A 23011-nucleotide genomic window follows, 5' to 3' on the forward strand; every position below is an offset into this window, starting at 1 on the left:
TAATATTATAAAATATAAAATTGTAATAATATATTAATAATGTATATTTATATTACATGTCAAAATGTTATATAAATCTGAGAAAAATATGTATATATATTTACCTTTTTTCTTATAAAAGATATTTTATTATATTTAGATATTTAAATAATCTGTGTAATTTAAAAAAAAAATATTACTTTTTTCCATTTCCATAATAAATTTCCAAACTATATTAACTTGAATCAATAATGGCGATTTATTTGCAACGAACGGAGTTTTTTTTTTTTTTTTTTTCCTCCAACGTGGCCACACGTCGGTTATTGGAGAGAGGGAAAAAACGCAGTGGCCGTAATACAAAGTTGCAGAAACTTTTCCGTGAAACGGGACTCGACTATTCTCTAATGGAGGAAAAGTTTTAACAATAGAGTGAAATGTCCCGATAAAGATACATACCCCCGTCGACCAAACATTTTCTTCGAAAGTTTATCGTTACATGTCGGGCGAAATAAGCATGAATCGTCGGCGTAATAAGCCATTTCTTCTTGTAATAACCCACGAGGGGGAAGAACGAGTAAAAACGAAGTGAAAGGGGGAAAAGAAGAAAAGGAAACGTGTTAATAACAGGAGGTTGGAATGCGTGGTAGAGATATAAAGGAAGGTATTGTATGTTAAACGTAGTATAGAGATTGTATACACGATGATAATGAAGTCCTTGTGACCCAAAAGGGATGAATAATTTTTGCTCGAGGCTTGTAATTGTGTTACTCGGTCGTAAGATGAATATCACGGTTAGAAAGATGCGCTGTATATGCCGGGAATAAATTTCAAAAGTATAATAATTTCTGCGAGTATCATTATAAAATATCATCTCTTCTTTATTTTAATAATAAAATTTCTGATGTTTAATTTTGGGCAGTGTGAAATATTTTTTTAAAAGTATGGTAATTACTCCGAATGTAATTATAATAATATATTATCCTTCTCCTATTTTAATGATAAAAGTTCAAGAGTTTAATTTTGGATAATAAAAAATATATAATTGAAGTAAAATTTAAAAATTATGATGTTAATTATGATAATATTACAGTGAATATTATTACAGAATTTTTTTCATTATTTTGATAATACAATTTTCAAAGTTTTAATTTTAGGAAATGAAATGTAAAATTTTAAAATTGTGTAGTAATTGCTGAGAATATTTTTATAAAATATTACTTTTTTTCTTATTTTAATAAATAATAACTGTTTCGATTAAAATTATATTCTAAATTTCAATTTCAAATATAATATTAAATTTTTTTAATTTTTATAATTTAGTTTATTAATACTTTATTTTTTAATTTTTTTTTTAATTTCAATGCTTTTATTAATGTAAAGAAAAATTTTATAAGAAAAAGCAATTAAAAATATGTAATTTAAAATATATCTTCTTGCAATTACAAAAAATAAAACAAAATATAAATTGCTCTTAATTAGATATACACTTAAGAATAATTGTACTGTTGAATCCAAAAGCACTTTTATATTTATCTATTATAAGATCATCAAAAAAAAAAAAAGAACTAAAAAATTCTTAAAATTCAAAGAAAAATATTTCACTACGAAATATGTTTAAATTCAAAGTAAAAATATTCCAGTATTCTGTAACGTACTTTGAACTATTCATAGAACACTAGAATCTAAAATTCAAATTATCTTCAAACAAATTTAAAATGACTTTCATATTTTCTCTAGAAAATCATCTAAAATCAAGAAATTATGAATAAAGATCAAAATTCATCAAAATTTATCATCAGAACGTTAATAATATAACGTGTATAATGAATTAAAATTAAATCATATAATTTAAAACATTATTTTTTATTCGATTTTATTTATTATATGAATATCAATGTAAAGATATATCAAACAAAGACGCGATATTCCAATTTACAAGTTCAACATACCATGTTACAAAAGGATCGCAGAAAAGTCCAATTGTTTCCCACGGTCAAGCCTTTTTTCTACCCAGGCAACATTTTAAACTCGTTTCGCACTGTATATTATTGTGTTATTCACATCTTATGTGTTCATGTAACACAATCGTATAAATAGTCACAGCTACAAACTCAAGAATCACTTAAGTTTTTTTTATACGGACATTGTATAGATATGTATTGTGTATAAGAAGAAGGAAAAAAATTAAAATTATGTGATTATCTTTTAACAATGTAAAAAACATGCTTTTACTCTTTTAGATTTAATGGAAGATAATTTCTGTAAAATTAACTTTTTAAGTGTCACAAGAATTTTTAAGTTTTCAACTTTTTTCAGTTTTTAAACATATTTTTAAATATAATATATAACATCTCATATTATAAATTTAATTTCAAAATAAATATCGAAAATATAAAATAATAAATTAGAAATTTTAGCAATTCAGATATTCGCAATATAGTTCTGTATTCTTTTGCATAATAATTTACTATTTAATAATATGAATGAAATTTAAATTAGATTTCTTATAACTTTACAATTTTATATATCAAATGGAATGATGATTTACAGTTGATAAAATTTCTAAACTTATTATTTACAAAATTTCATTAATAATATAACATTATTTAAATCTAATCTAATCTATCTTATATTTTTCATTATCTTAATTTACTTAATTTTAATTTACATTTCATTCAGATTTGAATAGTTTATGTTAATTTTTCAGAATCTAATTTTGATTTATCTCGAAAAAAATTGAATCATTTTTAGATAATTCATATGGAAATACAATTTATGCATCACATTATGAGTAACACAATTTAATACACGAATATTTTTTGGGACACCATATATGTTGACCATCTTTGGCGATAAAACGGATCCAACAGAACCATATGCGTTTCTAGCTTGTAGGAATTTATTTCGTCCATTTGCTATGTTGTACATTGACAACTTCCAATGAAACTGCAAAAAGCATGCTTTGAACAGTTTTACACGTCGTAAAAATTCATAGGTTCGTTAATTCACTACGCAACACTTCAAAAATATCGTTTGGCGAAACTACTTTTTTCCGATAATGAAATTGAGAAAAATTAAACAACATGATCGATTTATGATTGTTTAAAATTCCTGAAAACTTAATATCGATAAAATTTAGAAATTAACAGTTTACATGTATATTAATATTACTATGTTTTATATATATATATTTATGTATAGAAAAGAATTCTATACTTTTAGAAAATTTTAAAAGTTAGATTAATTTTAATCATTAAAATATTTTTCACTGATCTTATACTTGATTTTAATTTCATTTGCAAATTAAGAAACTATCTCTTAATTTAAAATTGAATAGAGTAAAGATTGCGTGGGAAATTTAAAACTTTTTCTTATAATCATATAAATATATAGTTAATTATATTACAATAATTATAAATTTTAATATACATTAATATTAATTTATAATGTAATAATAATAACTAACATTAATTTATTTGAATTATCGAAATAAATATTAAATGATAATAAATAAGAAATATATCCAATAAACTATTAAAAATTCAAGACAAAAAAATTTAAATCATACAGTTCTTTAATATAAATTTAAAATAATCTGAAAGTTAATTTGAATGAAACTTAAAATATCTTGATCCAGTGTAGACGATATAAAATTAAAAAACACTTTTATCATATTATTTATATAAAGATAAATAAAATAAAAGAGAAAAGAAGATGTTTCATAAACTATCAAATCGTCAAATTTCGAAAAATTTCAATTGTTTTTAAATAGACTCGACAATCCGACAATGATTTAAACAACAATGATGGGGTACAAAGAAATAGTATTTATAGGATCCAAATTGAATCAGGCCAGGTAGAATCGGAGCTGTTTAAATATAATACTCTACGAGAAACCGAGCTCGATCTTTTTAACGCCGACTTCGCGTACACGTTCGATCGATCACGGTCAGTTTTCTCTTTTATTTAAATTTCATTTGTATCGATTCAATCCGGGATTCGCAGCCATTTTGAACCACCCGTTTACCTTTTATCCCCGTGAGAATTTGAAATAAAAAAATATTTCTTCATCAAAATATTTTGATAATAATCTATTGTGAGAAAGTATATTGGAATACGTATTTTAAGAAAATATTAAACTGGTCGCGTTAAAATAGATGCTTTCTGAGATTAGAGTGACTTATATGAACGTCAAGGACTTCTGGAGTCACGAGAGGCCTCCTACTAACGATCATATGGTAGGTTTTTAATGATTTTTTAATAATTATGAGACTGTTTAAAAAAATAATTATAATTTTCTCTCTCTCTCTCTTCGATGAAATTTGATAATTATAAATAAATGGTAATATAAATAATATTTCGAATATACTTTAAACATATATATACGCAAGATTAATAAATTATATAAAAATTAAAGAATTATAAATTTATATTTCATATAAAACTAACTCAATAAATTATAAAACTCAGTACATTATAGAATTAAATTTTTATGTGAAAATTGTAAAGTTAAAATTAATTTAATTGGATAAATTATAAATACATTACATATATTCATATGAAATATGTAATTTTTAATGTAGATTTATTTTGGACACCCAGTATATACAGGATAGAGCTGTACGGCACACAAGCTACGTCCGGCTGCCAGTGACAATACTGTATATTGCTTTTACCCGGCGAGTCGCTAGGATGGACGATTTCTACGGCGATTTGCAAGAAGAGTCATTAGGACGATCATCAATCAAATACCAAAATAGTGGATACTACTACGAACCTTGGATATCGCTTGCGACAATACGGAGCCATCTCACCCCAATTGCTGAACGCAGACGTGATCAAGGTCAAAGAAGAGTTACGGTTTTGCATGTAAAATAAATGACTGTGTATGATCCTCGATTTTTCATGGAAAAAAAGAGAGAAATTTTTTAGTGATAAAGAAGAAATATTTTTCTGGAAACAAACATTTTGGTTTATTTCAGAAAATATTAAATATTAAACGTTTTATAAGAAAGAACGAATACAGGCTATTTATTTTATCTAAATAGCCATCTCGCCAAATGTTGAACGCAGACGTGATTAAGATCGAAAAAGAATTACGATTCTACACGTAATATATATCATTGTATTTTTAAACTCTTTTTGAAAATAATGTTATCATTTACTTTAGAAGATGGAAATGTATATATAAGATTTAATCTAATTTATCAAAATACATTGAAATATCTTTTAAGGAAAGAATATTGTGAAAAAATATTTTTAAAAAAGTTGTTTGGGTATAAATTAATAGATTATACAATATTATTGCCTCTCTATAGACGAACGCGTCAAATGTCATGCGAAGGTTAATTTTAATAGATGTGTCAAGATAATATTAAGATAAAACAAATACATTGTTGAATAAGCTTCAAAACGTATAAAATATGTGTAAAAAAGTAATTAACTTTGTAAACACTTTGAAGAAATAATTATCTTAGATATAAAAGTAATCGAGCTACTCAAAAAAGATAATAGAAAAATAAGTTAATTTCTTTCAAAAAAATAATATGTAATTATAAATAAATGAAATAGCCTTCACTTAAAAAAAATAAAAAATAAATTAACTTACATGTTTAATTAAGCCTTTTTAAAATTTAATTTTTAAACTCGTCTTTAATTATGTTTAGATAATCTAAATTGCAAAAAAGAAAAAAATATATTTATAAAAAAAATGCATTAACAGAGAAGAAAATTTAAATTTTATAAATTATTTTTATAATTTTTCCAATGTAATTTTTATCACTTTTTCGTAAATATGTTCTTTTAAAATTTTCATTATAAATAAAATTGTTTCAACTATAATTTTCACTAAATAGAATTTTGTTAAATTAATATTTAATTTTTTTTTTTTAATTCTTAAGAGTTCCATTATTTTTATAATTTCATAAATTTATAGTACAAATCCAAATATTTATCTTTCTCAATAAAATTTATAGCTATGAATTTTTATTTTTTATTTTTTTATTTTATTTTTTATTTTACCATGGATATGGAAATGTTTTCTCATCAAACTGCATCGGCACGATTAAATTAACAAAATTTAACAAATATTAATAAAATGTATTGCATAGTAAGAAATTTAATAACAACACGAATAATAATATTTTTAAGAAAAAAATTTTTATAAATTATACATTATCATGTTTTTTATATTACGAATTAAAATATTATGAATCGCATTATTAATCATCAATGGTGGCACCAATATTTAAATATTCATGGACTACAAAAAAAAAAAAGAAAATAGCCAGAAAGATTTCTTATAATAAACGGATTGATTTACAGTCGTTTCCTCGATTGCAACTTTTATGATTTCCCAACAGTAGAAATCGTTGCGCAACATCAATCCACAAGTTGCAACGAATGAAGAAACAAGGAAAATAAATACTAATCTGATTTGATTTCTTCAGCTTCGTAGTTTATAGTTTTCTAGGTCGTCACGTGCGTATATGCTTTTTCATATTTAAATGAAACTTGAAGTACACGAGTTGAGAAACTAAAATGGATCGCGGCCATGTTTGTTCCTTTGGATGTAACTTTATGGTCGGCAAAGGTTGAAACTTGTTTCACGTATTCCGCACACATTGTTCAAGTTCAAGTGAATCTCAAAGTTCGTTTCTCACGGATAACAATTCTATAACATTCCTATTCAATTCAATTCTCTAAACTCAATTCTCCAAAACTTCTCGGTCATCATTTAATAAGCTTGATCTATTTTGTATATATATATATATATATATATATATATATATATGTATATATATTACATGCAATAATCGTGTACAATAATTTTTTCTAGAAGAAACACAATTTCAATATTCAATATTTTCTATTCTACAATATATGAATATGGATAGGATTATTTCAATAGACAGTAAATTTAAAATTATGTATAGCGTTTATTGTTGAAAAAAAAATAAACTTTAGAAACTTCCTCAATTATAAATAAATGGTAAGAAATAAAGAAAAAAAACGATAAAAAATATAAAAATAAAATTATGAATCATAATATGTAAGAATTTTGTAAAATCATTATGATTTATTTCTTTGATAGATTAATATTTATAAGAAATTAAATTGTTGTATTTATTATGAGTATAATAATACAATTTTCAAAGAACGAAATAATTTCTTTGTAAACAAGAATAAAATATATTTAAAATATTTATTTTAACTTTAAAAAAGTAGGATATTTTAAAGATAAAATCAAATAATTAAATAAATTAATTTAAATTGTTGAAAATCACCAATATTTCAAAACTAAAAATTTTAACATATTTTTACAATTATGGAAAACGATAAAAATACATTATTATTTCAAAACACGTAAAAATATGTAAAATAAAATTAAAATTTAATATTTAAAAATTAAAAAACTTAATTTAAATCGTTTATAACCTAATAATTCAGGATTAAAAAATTTAACAATTTTAAAAACAATTATATTCGTAATATAAACAATTTTATCAAAATGATAAAAAAGTCCAAAATTTCTAAAAATATTGTAAATCATTTATAATATAATTTATAATAAAAAGAGCAAGATTTTAATATACTATATTTTTTATAATTTAAAAAATATAAAAATTGCTTCTGCTGTTTCATTCTTATTTAAAATTTTCTTTAATAAGTAATTTTCACAATACGCGTTAATTAAATATATCTTATCATAAAAATTTTAAATTTTATCAGCATAACTTTTTTTTTCTTTCCGTTTTCAGATTTTAATTAAAAACTATGAGTAGCAATTCATGACATTTCAGATTTTACACTAGGATAACCATATAGCTAATTTTATGAATTACTAATAACCTAATGTTAATGATTAAAATTTTTGATTTAAAAAAAACGATAAAAAAATAAAATTTTTCATTCATTTAATAACACAAATAAAAAAAAAAATATAAATAAAAAAAACTTATTTTAACCTACATGACTTATTAATAAATTAACTTTGATTATTGATTTTTGAAAAAAGAAATAAGTAAAAAAATAAAATTTCTTATCTAATCTAACCTAAATCTTAGATACCAACAATTCAACTTCGATAGTTAAAATTCTTGATTTAAAGAAAATGATAAAGTAATAAGTTTTCTATCGATCTCGATAATGCTAAAGAAATGAAAGAAATCTAACCTAATCTAAATGCTGTTAGAATTAAAATAATGATTCAACTTAAATGATTAAAATTCTTGATTCAAAGAAAATGATAAAGCGATAAACTTTTTCGATAATGAAAAAAGAATTGAAAAGAAGAACGACAAAATTTGATCGAGATCGATGAAAATCGCTAAGAAGACTGGATTACAATTAGAAGACACGAAAAGACTCCATTAAGCTCGAAGACAAAGTGAAAGAATCCGTGCCCGTGCACTTGGCTCGTTATAATGTAATTAAGCACCGTTTCACTTTCACCGCGTACAAGTTCGAACCCTGTTACAGCAACTTTGTGAACTAGCATAAAAGCCGTACAAAAGCGAGGCTAATTAAGAGCACAGACTATCTCGTCTTTTTTTCACCGAATTATACATTAGAGGAATTTGTAATTCGGACACTGACATGGTCGAAATTCTTTGCGACTATCAATTAGGATCTGGTAACCTGTTTTACCGATCGAAATCGTGTAAATGAAATTATTCACAAGTTATTTTAATCGTGCTTTAATTTTAATAAAATAATTAAGTTCGATTATGATTAAGGTATATAATAATATTTGATTAAATTTGTTATTATATTTTTATATTAATAAATTAATAATATATATATAAATTGATTTTGAAATATTGAGGATGAAATTATTAAAAAATATATGTAAATAGCTTTGATTGTATGACAATATGTATATAATATAAATTTAATCAAAAAGTTTCATTTCAAACAAAAATAGAATTCTATTTGTGATAATGGCAAAAATAAAATATTAAAGAAATTAGAGTAATAATAATAAAATTTTACTTTTTAATTCTAATTTAATGCTAAGAAAAGAAAATATGATGCTTGGTTCATTTAACAATAATGATAATATAATTTTCATTAAAAAAAGGAAAAAATGAATATATTTAAATAATATTTTAAATATATTATAATAAAATTATTTTGTATATATAATGTTAATAATTATTAACCAAAAAATTATATTTGTAATTATTTAAATAAAAAAAAATAAAGAAAAAAAATTACAAAATATATATATACGATAGAATATATATTAGAAATTTTTAATAATCTTATTAGAAATATTACAATCCCCTCTTCAATTTCTATAAATTTTTAGAAATTGACTCATATATATAAAGATTCAAAATCATCAAAAATATTACAAAACGAGATATTTTAAGAAGGAAAATACGAAGTGAAAATAACTTATCATATTATCCGAGAGAGATTTTCTTAGAAATTCACTGTATTTGAAAAAATTTCTTAAAGGAAATATTTTCTCTCTATTTTTTCTTTTTTTTTTTTTTTTTCTATTCATTCATTTTCATATTCAAATTATGCATCATAAAAAAAATTCATGATATATGTACATACGTGAAATATAATTTTAATCTTATCTATCTGATGCAATGTTTAATAAAAAATAATGAAACAAGGTAAAATATTTTCCCATAAAGTTCTTTTGAAACTAAATAGGCAAAAACTCAAACTTTTCAGCGACAGCGAACTTTTTAGAAACGCCAGAATGGTTGCATATAAATTATCACAGTTATATTTTCTCTGGAAATTACTATGAAAATTTATAATCTTTAACTATGACTTGTTCATTACTTACCATTTTCATTTTCATTTCATTCATTAATTTTTATTTTGCATTAGATTCGTATTGAAAATTTTCTATTAAGAATTATATAATCTAAATTAATATAAATTAAACAATATTTTAATGAAATTGAACATTATATAACAAGTAGGATTCTTAAATATAGATATTAAATTAATTTTAATTTTTTGACGCTTAATGTTATATATTTTCAATATAATATTATAGTTAATACTATTACTAGACAAATATTTCTGTTTCAAGAAATAAATATTACATTTTAGTATCTACATCGTATTTCTTTTACAAAAAAAAAAACAATATGTTTTTTTATCACAACTAATAAAAGAGTTTTTTCTTAAAAAACATTTAATTTTGAAAAAATTAACAACTTTTTTAGTACAGTAAATTAATATAGATTAAACGACATTAATGATATTATTTTTATTTATTAAATTTGTTATAATTTATATAATCTATAAAAATTCAAATTGTACATATTTTAAATAAATTGCATATAATATTAACTAATGGTCAAATTAATATCTTGAAATTTGAATTGATATAAATTTAAAATTTAAAATTATTATTCATTTTGATATTATTATGATCAAATTAAATTAATGTATATTATATATTTATATATTATATATTATAATATATATATATTTCATTTTAACATATTAACTTTATTTTTATGAGTACATTATAAATCAAATTAATATGTGAATTCAACAACAAGCTTAATATTGTTTTATTTTATTAACTATTCAATTTTTAACATAATTAATTTATATCTACTTAACATCAAGTTAATTATCTTGCAACTTGAATTAGAGAAAAAAAAAATTTCATGAATTAACTCAAATTTATTTATTAAATATACCAATTTCTATTAGATTAATACATGAATTATTTACATTCAATCACGATTTTATTTGTATATGTAATTATAAATAAGATAATTTATTCAATTTATACATGTTAATGACATATCAAAATTAAAACCAAATTAATATAAAATATCAACTATATAAAATAAATGTTAATGCACACGATTAGAACAACAGTTACGTACTTGGCCGCAAAAGAAAAAAGATGTGCTTAGAATGATTAATTTCCACGTGTTTAAAATTAAAATAAATCATTCTCCTCCATCGTCATTTCGAAAGATCATCATTCTCCACGTCATCTACAAATTTTCTTATCCAACTATGATAGTCATCCTTCTGATAGCCATTAATTATAGTTAACAATCAAAATTAAAATCGTCTAATGTTAAATTAAATATTTTATAATAAAAAATGATAATATTAAAATAAAAAAAAAATAAGAATTTGTTACCTTATCTTATGTTAGCTATGTTTTTTCTTTTATTATATTTCATATTACAAAATAAGTAAATTAATTAAATTATTATAAATTATAGTAATTAAAATTATTATAATGTTACCTATTAAAGAAATTTTTAAAATTGAATAATTGAATTCAAAATTGCTTGCAAAAATGAAAATTATATTTTTGTTCTCTTTTAATTATATGGACGTTTCATGTTAAAAACATTATTATAATATTATATTTAAATTATCCTAATTAAAAGTATCATTACTAAAATAATATAGAAGTTATAGTTCTTATCACATAAATAAATAAAAAAATTTAATAATTAATTTATTCAAAATAAAAATGTTTATAAATAAATTTTAATTATTTGAGAAATAAGTTATTTTCAAATGCTTAATTTTAAACAACAATAGAAAATAAAAGATAAGAAATAATAAAGACTTTCATATATAAGAATTATATAAGATTTCATTTTAAATTAAAAAATTCAAACATGAAAAAGAAATATATTTAGAAGATTTATAATTTGAAGTTTTAAAAAATAAAAATTGTACGTAGAAAATCATTCTGTCACAGGAAAAATTTTTTCAAATTAAATGAAATTGTACATAAAATATCTAAATATTAAATAAAATAACAAATATTAAAATAGTTTTTTTTTAAATAAATCATTCTTTAAATAATATTATAATATTAAAATAAAAAAAATAAATGAAAAATAAAATAAAAATTTAATTTCAATTATTGTATGAAAAGAACTTTATTTCAATAACTTCTTATTCAATCTTGTTATTATTGATTTATCAAAGCAATATAATTTAAAATAAAATGACTAAGAAAAGCTAAACAGACCTAAAATAGAAATTGCAATCACATTAATGCTTCGAGACTGTCATTATATTAATACCCTCAATTCCATTTTCATTAAATAGTTTATGTAATGATCAAAGAAATGAGAGAGAGAAAAAAAAGAAATCTGTCGACATGAAAAATATAATATATTTATTACTTTGAAGATAGTAAAAAAAAGTAGTCACTGAGAATAGGCGCCATTTTGCGAGTCCATTGGGAAATAAAATTCCCCTTTTCCATTCTGTGCTCATGATAATAAGCTCAGATAATATTTTCATTTTTTATGAAAATTTTATTCAAAACATTCTTGAATATTTGTAGAAATTTAATCGTGTCTTCTTCAATAATTTTATGAAAAATAATATTTTTATATATTTAACGAAATTTAATTCCAAAATTTCATATTATTAATTTTTTTAATAGTAAATTTTTCAAAATTTAAATAATTCTTAATGAAAAATTTTTCGTGCTGACAATAAATTATAATAATTTTAACCTTACTCTTCGATAGATAATTTTTTAAATTAAATTTTAATTAATATTATTATCAAAAAAATTAGTCAAAATAAGTATCGAAAATAATTTTTTAATAATCAAAATTTTCGAAATTATTTAATTTTTGATTTCAGTAATTTTCTGATAATATAAATTCTAAACTTGATATAATATAAATTAACATGAAACATATCAAATAATAACGATCCAATTAGATTTGAAAATCTTTTGAAAGATAATATAATTTTAATTTATTTAATATATTAGTACATAAGAGATTATGTTATTAACATTAAATGAAAAATTAAAATTCATGTCATTCACGTCTATAATAATCTAATATATAAAATATAATTTAAAACAAATGAATATAATTGAAAAACACAAGTACATCAAAATTTGTACGAGTAAAACACACTATCAACTCGTTAACGAAAAATCATATATGATCGCTTTGACACGTTATTTGCGGTAGAACAACGAGAAGCATCGAATGGAGGAACCACCGAGATGATTTTCGAGTTTCCCCTCGAGCACATCACCACGACACATATCGATCGAAGCAGCGAATTTACGGTCGGCTCGTATCTAGCAACGATTCGATGCGGGTGTTAAATGTTAATGGCCGTACTCTGACGCGGTTTCGTGAACGGCGATGATTTTATTCCGGTAATACGGACAATTCTACGGGAACGTGGTTGATTTTGCTTTGGATTCTACGATAGAATGATATATTCCATAATCGTTATTTTTTTAATATTGAAAATTTTGTAATATATTTGAATAAATATAAAATAAATTTGAAATTTTTGTAAAAATAATTTGAATTAATAAATATTAATATATATTAGTTTATTTTATTTTGATAATAGTCGATGATAATAGGTTAGAAAAATAAAATTTTGATAATTTTGTAACGTTTTAATATTAAAAAAAAATAAAAGAATAAGCTAATATTATTTCCTTAATTTTTTAAAATTTATAATGAATTTTAGTTTTATTTTTTATTTTTTTTTTAATTAGATTTTGCGAAAAATTCGAAATATTAAAATAGCATTTAAATTTGTAATTTCTGGGAAAAATATTATAAGCTATGTGAGATAATTAAAATTTTTGTAATTTTGATAATTTTGTGGTATCTTTTACAATGTTTACAAAAGTTATAAAAATATTAATTCTATGGTATATGTTTAGAAAATCTATGGCAAAATTAAATTCTAACTTTTAAATATTATAATATTATAAATTAATAGATATTATTATTATAATATTCAACGCATTTTTTGTTTCTTTTTCTTGATATTAACTATAATTTTTAAAGATTAAAAAAAAATAATTTGATTTATTATCACTAATTTATTATTATATTTATACATTATTATATTATTTATTTATAATAAAATAAATAAATAATATAGTTATCATTCTAACTTTTTAAATTTGTGATATTTTAATTTAAATTTATTTTTAAATATATAAAATATATAAATCTATAATTATAAACAAAAATATGTGAAATTTGATCATTCTTCATAAAACGAAAAATAAAATAAAATATCATAATAAGGTAATTAATTAATTTTATATGAATAAAACCTCATTGATAAAAATAATATAAAATTAAATATAGAATTAAATGATAGAATAATAATTTTAATAAAATTATATTCTCTGTATCATTATTTCTTGATACATAAAATTATTCAGAAAATTTATTACAATTTTATATTAATGATTCTGCGTTTAGAATAATCTAATTATAATTATTTCAACATCGAAAATATAAAATAAAAATTGATATAATTGATAAACAAAAAATTAAATAATAAAGAATAGTTATAAATAAAATTAAGCAATACATTAACATTATTTAATAAGAAAAATTATAAATATAATATTGTTAATTTCAAATTGATTTTGAACAAATAAAATACATATTATTAAAGTTATAATCTTAATATAATATTAAATCCAGATATATAAATTTATTCAATTACATTATCATTATGATAGAGATGTATTAAGAGATTCATAATTAATCCTATTCTATTATTTCAATTATTATTATATAATTGCAATCTTTTAATTAAGAATATATATAACGATAATTACGGATACAATTATAGATATAATAATTAAAGAACAAAAAAGAAATATGAACAAATAAAATAAAATTTATAATATAAAAAAATTCAACTTTCTTATTGGAATTGTATTAAAAATGATAATTTTATAAATATTTTTTTTATTAAAAAATATATAATTATTTATTATGTACATTATATTTAATAAATACTTTTGTAAAAGTAATAATTGTATCAATAATAAAATCTTTAAAGAAAAAAAGATATAAATGACAAAATCTATAATTTAAAAAATTTTGAAATAAAAAATATATTTCTTTAGACATTAATTCTTTAATAGTTATTTAAATCAGCATTATTTTTTAATATTATTTATTAATATTATGAGGATAAATTAATATATGATTAATTGATATGATAAATTAATATATGAGGAGCATATAAACAATATATAATATAAATAAATTTAGTAATAACAATTTCTAATAATAATGGTTAACAAATAAATATAATGTGAAATATTCAAAATAATTCAAATAAATAATGGAAAATTAAAAATGATTGTAAAAAAGAAATAAAACAAAGTTCTATTTATAAAATAAATAACTATTTATTTCTATAATTAAAACTGTCCAACTATAAATTATGTTAGAGAAATTTTAATTCTAGCTTTTTAAGTTTAGTTTGAATATATTAAAAAAAAAATCAAGTTATATCAAATTTATACAAAATAAAAAAAATATAATAAAAAGAAATTGATATTTATATTAAAATAAATAAATAAATAAAAATAAATAAAATAATTTAAAAAAATATATAAAAATAAAAATCTTTTCTTTAAAATTGCATTTACATTATTTATTTTTTATTAAGGCTTATACAACTAACTCCTTAATGTTTATTTATGTATAACTGTTTATTTAATTTTGTAATTGATCTCTGTATAAAAATTGCAATAACTTGTATCGATATATGTAGCTTATAATAAACATATCATCTTAACGTTTAAGATTTAGCAAAAAAAAAAAGTTGAAAGGTTAACAGGAGAAAAATACAAATATAAGAAAAAAATAATAATAGCGGAAAAGGATAGACCGAGTATAAACGTTTCAGAACAACGAAAATTAAAGCAAATTGCGAGAGAAATCGCAAGCAATCCTGGGTGCTTGTACCGCTGTTGCGAAAAAAAAGTTGCAACAACCTTCCGGATACAGGGAAAAATTTCGGTTTTTCAGTGGAACGAGGTAATTTTAATTTATATAAATGGAGTCCTCCTGTTACGTTTTTAACCATTCTGCCTCGTATTTTGTTTTACTAAAAGCTGAACGCGAAAATTTGGAAAAAAAAAAAAAAATAGAGGAAAAATAAAAGATACAAGCAGAAACCAAAAAAAATATGCATTTTATAACGAATAAATTTTTAACGAGTTTATTAAGAATAAAAAAAGAAACACAACACAAACACAAAATGTAAAAATATACAAATATTTTGATATACAAAAGTAATATTTGAAATGCAATATTTAAATATTGAAAAAAACACAATTACGCAAAAATATTCATCATTTAAAATCCACGAATGTAATAAATATAGCGTATATTCTTCGATTACTTGTTATCGTTACAAAGATAATTATTATAAATTATTATTTTGATTGAACAGATAATGAACGATAAGATTCGATGATAAAGTTATAATTTTACCGGATCTTAGAATTGAACAGATAACAATCAAAAAAAGGGATAATCATCAACATTAAATGTTGACTCGTATAATTAAAATATGCTATATTTGTGATATTTCTTTTGATAATTTAATTATAGAAATTTCTTGAGAAAAGATTATAGACATATAAAACTTTTTTTTAATCAATTAAATTATTTTTAATTAATCTTCATATATATGCATAATATGTCAGGTTCGTAATGTATATACGTAATTATTTCCGTAAATAAAAATATCCGTAAAAAAATATTAATATTATACGATGAAATTCTATGCTATTAATCAATAAAATGATATTAAAACGGTTTTAAAACACTATATAACCTGTTTACATTTAAAATATTATTTAATATTAAATTTAAATTTGAACAAATATATTCTATTTATTAAATTGTTGCATAATAAATATTATTTCGAAATAAATATTGTAAATGAATATAATTTATTGAAAAATATTTAATCAAAGTAAGAAATACATATTTTGACTTTAATTAAAAAGATAAAATATTTTGATACAAATTATATTTATTGATATGAAATTTCTTATAATGAAAATTGTTTAACTATAAATAATTATTTCCTATATCTATATTTTATATATATATTTATTAATCTCATTTCAAAATAAGTTTCTTAATTGATATATTCGTTGATATTGCTATCTATATTATGCAACTTTGTGGATTAATATAATTTAACATGTTAATCCCAGAATATTATTATAGAGTATTCCATTTCTATTTTATTTTTATTTTTAAAAGATTTTCTTTATCTTGTTATTTTACTATTTTATCATTCATACTTCCTGATATCTTCAAATTTGAAAGAATCAATCAAATTGATTTGTTTAAGTAATTATTATTTTTTTAATCATCTAAATTGTAATATTGTAAGTTTAATAAATCTCTGTATATATGAATAAAAAAAAATAAACATCTAAACAAATTGGATTTATAATATATCTTATTTTTCATTATTTTTATTGGTATATAATTATAAATAGTAATATAGTAATAGTAATAAAAATAACAATATACAAATATTGCTAATATATTATTACCTATATTTTCTCTCTCTTTCTCTCTCTTTTTCTCTCTCTTACTCATTCATTCACTTACTCACTCACTCACTCACTCACTCACTCTCTCTCTCTCTCTCTCTCTCTCTCTCTCTCTCTCTCTCTCGCACACGCGCGCGCGCGACAAACAAACAAACAAACTACTTAGTAATATCATGTTATTTTTATTGGTATATTTATAAATACTAATTTAATAATAATAGCAATGTACACATATATTACTAATATATTTTTAATATATGTACTAATGTAACTATTTAATAATATGCACTTATCATTATCATTGTTATTAATAATATGTATTATATATAAAATGTTTTTGTATTTGTTTATACTTTAGAAGATCGATTTTAGATATAAATCGATTCAAAATAAATAAAAAAAATTGAAGCTTATTTATTAAATTATAAATTGAAATTTGTATTAATTAAAGCAAAATGAAAATAGAACAGATGAAGATGTCTTATTAGAGACGTCTTATTACTTTTATTGATTTATATATTTTTATTAAGTAAAATAATGTAATTTTTATATTTATAAAATTATTTATTTAAAATAATTTTGAATATAGAGAAAACATAAAAAAAGTCAAACTGAATTTATATTAAATAAAGGATTTTAATTATCATTTTACAAGTATTTTTAATTTGTATATTTGTATTTTAAACATCATTATACATATTCATATTAGCACGTTCATTCTAAAATATCAATAAATTTATAATACATAAAAGATATGTGAAGGGAAAAATATTATAATTAATATAATAAAAATAAAAATTGAAAAAATATATTTGAAAAGATACTTAAAAGAAGATAATGAATTAAAACTTCGAAACCTTGTGATATCTTAATTTGACAAATTAGATAAAAATTTTAAAAAATAAAAAAAAAGAGATAAAAAAAATTAGAGATCTTTTTTTATTATTAAAAAAATCGCAATTTTTATTTTTTTATTCCATTCTAATCCATATTCCATATTTCAAAAAACAATTTATATTACAATTATATTTTTATAAACAAATATAAAATTGCAACACAATCAAATAAAAAATATAATAATTGCACAATGTTTTTTTTGTACATTTATAATTTCAGATAATGCTGCTACCTTAAAATAAATATAAATTATAATTTTTAATTGAAGTCGTCCTTATACCCATGTCAAAGATAATGTCGAGAAAAAAATATAGACATAACAGAAATAAAAAGAAAAATGTAAGTCCACGGTATTCGATTTAAGGTAAGTGGATAACGTTGTAAGGACTTTCTTTACTTATCCTTTTTTTTCAGATAAACTTATCTTGTCTTCTATGTCTTGATACGATCTTCACTTTCAACTTTTTCAATGTTCTTTTGTTTTTATCTTTCTCTTTTTTTTCAAAGTCAATTTATTAACAATAGGATTTAATTTTGCAATAGAATTTATTAATTATTGGGTGTGACTGTAAATGAAAAATGAAGATAATTCTAAAGATTTCCTTATTCACGATGGATATTCTATCAAATTTTATATTCATGACAAGAACTCGATGAATGGGGAATATTTCAACATGGAAAGTTTCCTTGTTACTTCGTTCAACATTTTTCGTATGTGAATATACAAGTCGTCCATGTATCTATAGTTGTTATAAACTTGTAAACTTGCATTCTTTTATGTAAATCCGAACTTTTACGCTTGTTCAACGTTGTTTTGTTTGAAATATTGTAATATTAGTAGATTTCAGTAAATATATTAAATTCCAATCTTTTTATTAAAAAATATATCGACTTGTAAATTATCTTGGTTATGATTTTCTTAATTACTTTCTTTTTTTTTTATTTTTAAAATATCTTATATATTCATAAACTTCGAAAGATATCTGAATAATATTTACGTCATATCTATCTTTTTTTTATTATACTTTTCATATTAAAAAATATCGTATTACTTAATTTAAGAAATATTTAAAATTAAATTAAAATTCTTATCACAAATAATCTTCTTTTTTCAAGTATAATTTACATTACAAATTATCATATTATATTTAAATTATCTTAATTAAAAATCTAATTAATTACTAAAAAATATCAATTTTAAAAACTCTATTAGAAATAGAATCATTTTATATTATCTTTATACTATATTTATATACTTTTATATTTATATATTTTTTTAATACATTCTTTCTTTTTATTAGTATATTTCTTATTTTAATCTAATTAAAAATCCATTATCATAATTTATTACAATCGTTATCATAAAAAAGCTGATAAAATTTTGTTATAATCCTCAAAAAGAATAAAAATAACTCACAACTATAATGCATATGTAAATATTTCTTAATTCTTAAATTATCATTGGAATATATACAACAGTTAATATATTTATGAGACATCTTTGAAGAATTCATTCTAGACGAATAAACACAAAAATTAATACAAAAAAATATTCGACTTGAGATTTATTTAAGTTACAAACAATTTAATTTTCATTAAACGAAGCGAAATGAAAATAAAAATAAAATGCAAATATTTATTGAAATACTATAGTCTATTACTATAACTTTGTCAGAAATAATACTTTTTCAATGGAATTTCGCTTATTTTGAAAATGAATGGCTATAATTTCTGATGTTATAAAAAAAATTAAAAATATCTAAGTTCGTGTTAAACATTAATAAATTTTTAAAATTTAAAAATCTTCAAGGATTTATTTTATAAATTTTGAACCAAAATAAAATTTTTGACCAAAATAAAATCAACAAAAAACTTTCAATTATTTTCGACGAAATAAAAATTATAGAACTTTAAAATTTAACAATAATTTAATAATTAAAAATTATAAAATACTATTATGGATAATGAATAAAATTTGATTAGAATTCAATATCGAAAAATAAAAATGTTTAATATCTGTTTTACTATCCGTTATTTCCAATTCATAGAAATGGTATCTCAGAGTAAACTTCGAGTGTGTCAAATGAGATAAACTACTGAACGAAATTTGATCCGCTCGATCCTTTACTTGACTCATTTTCTCTTTTTCTTTCAAATCCAATTCGTAGAAGTCACCTGGCCAAATAAACGTCCAGATTCGGTCCCAACTTTAGCGGACGCAAAAATATATACTACCGTATATTATGTACAGAATATTAACATATTCATAGAAGAGTCATATTCTACAAGTCAAAACAAACACAAAAGTTAGTATTCAAAAATTACGGTTGAGGCTTATTTATTAAGATAAACAATTTAAGTTAGCGTTAGATGAAGCAAGACGACTAGAAAGAGTACATCACTAGTGACGAAGATAGAGTGATCTCACTCTCCATCTTGCTTTATCTTATCTCACAAATTTAAATTGCTCGTAATTTAATAAATAATCCTTATCCGATATTTTTGCACGCCTTGTACGACTTTTGTTTTCGCTTCTGGAATCGATCTTCCAAAAATGTTCTATGAATATATAAATATATATGACAAAAAAATAAAAAATAATCGGCAACAAAAAAATGTTCAATCATTCATAATTTATAATTAAAAAACATTTTAGTCAAAAGAATAATTGTTATCCTATAAATTTTTTTCATTCATATAACAATCCTAAAACTGCTAAAATACGAAATTTCGTCCCGTTAAAAATATCATTGACGCAGTCAAGATTTCCGATGAGACGTGCATGCAATGTCTTGAATTTCATGACAGGATCCATCGGTCGGGAACAGGGCACAACGTGTTATTAGCGTCGCGATGATACACTTACGTAATGGAAAAAGCGTCGGAACGCGGACACCGTGGTTCCTTTTTATTATTCTCCGGCTAATGCATACACACAGGCATCGATCTCGCGCGCGCATCTTCTCCGGAAAAATGCAAATTTTTGCTCGACGAACGACCGCAAAAGGGTCTTCTTAAAAAGACCACATCACGGAGAGGATGGATGAATCGAAAAGAGAAGGCAAGGGAACTTGGTGTTCACGGACTAAAAATTATATTAATATTCTCTCTTCGCTTCGATGGTTCTTCTTCTATTCCATTCGATGGATCGAATGATTATTATTTACGACAAAGATACCATTTTATACCGAATATTGATGGAATATTTTTGAAAAATCGATTCTCGAGGTGAAAATGAATGTAAAAGTTGGTATAGGAAAATGTCGATTGAAATTTATTTATTAAGTTATAAGCAGTTGAAGTTTGCGCTACGAAGCGAAACGAAGATAAAAGTGAGATCACTTTATCTCTGTCATATCGGCATCTCATATTATCGCTATTCCGTTTTATTTAATCCAAACTTAAATTGATTATAATTTAATAAATAAATCATTAATTGACATTTTGTATATTAAATTTTATTTTCATTTTGATCTGTAAAATTAATCCTTCAAAAATGTCTCACGAATATATTAATATCCTGTAATACAAGCAGTAGTGATCAAACAAAATGTCCATCAGAAATACTCAAGAGCTATATTTCTAAATATTTTAGAAAAATTGAAATTATATATATATATATATATATATATATATATAACTTAAATTATTCAAAATATTTTCAAATATTTTAATTATTATATTAGTATTTTCAAATATTTTTGAAAAATAGAGTTATTAATATTAATTTATTATAAATTATAAATATTTTTATTTTCTACAACGCATGATTATAATTTGTATATTGTAAGTTTTTTTATAGATTTTTTACTAAACTAAATTTTATAAAAAAATATAATTATACTTTATAAAAAGAAATTATAAAGTGCAGTGAAGATCTAGAAAAACTACATAGGACTCATGACAAAGTAGTCAGAAAATAAGATTTTTAAATTAATAAAAAATTAAGTCTAAAGATTTAAGAAAATATTCTATTATAACGAAAAGTATAAATTTTTTATTTTTTGTTTGTTAGAGATATATTTTAGATCTGTTTTTTGAATTATTAAAAAGTATATAATTATAAATATATAATAATTTCAAAGATAGTAAATTTGATTACAAAGATTACATATTTTGAACATTGTTAAAAATGTTGCATATGCTAAATTCTTCAAAAATTCATGAAATATAGAATTTTAAAAATTTAGAAATATACAGAATCACAATTTTATAAAATTAATATTCTATAATAATATAAAGAAAATTTTTTAAAAATATTTTCTTTCCTATATTTATATTTATATCATTAACATTTTATAAATTTTTTAAAAATATTAAAACTTCATATATTCATCAAATTTTTGTTTTTCTTCTTTTGTAACAATAAAAGAATTATCATAAACCACAATTTGAAAATACTTCCATCAATAATAATTCAATTAAACAAAATTATATGTAGATTATACTAAAACTATTTTGAAATCAAGATTCATAGACTTATACATCTTTCAACTATGTTATAAATTCATAACAGAATATACTCATAAATTTTAACAAACAACAAAATCCATTTCTAAAATGACCTGTATACCGCTGACACGTGTCTCTCTTGATTCGTGGAGACAAGAAACGATGAAGAGATTATTGTTATCATTAGATGTTGCAATATATCTTATGTTAATATAATTAAATGAAGACTTCGATAAAGTAATACGGAATAAAGTTGCAGCTATGTTATTCGTGTTTTAAAAAATCATTGCAACAATTCTACTTGCCAAGCAAAGTTGTTGAAAA

General features: G+C 21.0%; 2 protein-coding genes across 2 annotated transcripts in view; one reads left to right on the forward strand and one right to left on the reverse strand.

Annotated features, from left to right (window-relative positions):
* The window catches only part of LOC411746, a 58890-nt gene that overhangs the window by 30723 nt on the left and 5156 nt on the right, over nt 1–23011 (reverse strand). The window lies entirely within an intron of this gene.
* Nucleotides 3754–5567, forward strand: LOC107966025. Its single transcript, XM_016917769.2, has 2 exons — nt 3754–4217; nt 4582–5567. The coding sequence occupies exons 1-2, from the start codon at nt 4137–4139 to the stop codon at nt 4855–4857; spliced, it is 357 nt and encodes a 118-aa protein (XP_016773258.1). The 5' UTR covers nt 3754–4136; the 3' UTR covers nt 4858–5567.

Source organism: Apis mellifera, linkage group LG15 (assembly GCF_003254395.2).
Source record: "Apis mellifera strain DH4 linkage group LG15, Amel_HAv3.1, whole genome shotgun sequence".
In the NCBI taxonomy this organism is placed as follows: domain Eukaryota; kingdom Metazoa; phylum Arthropoda; class Insecta; order Hymenoptera; family Apidae; genus Apis; species Apis mellifera.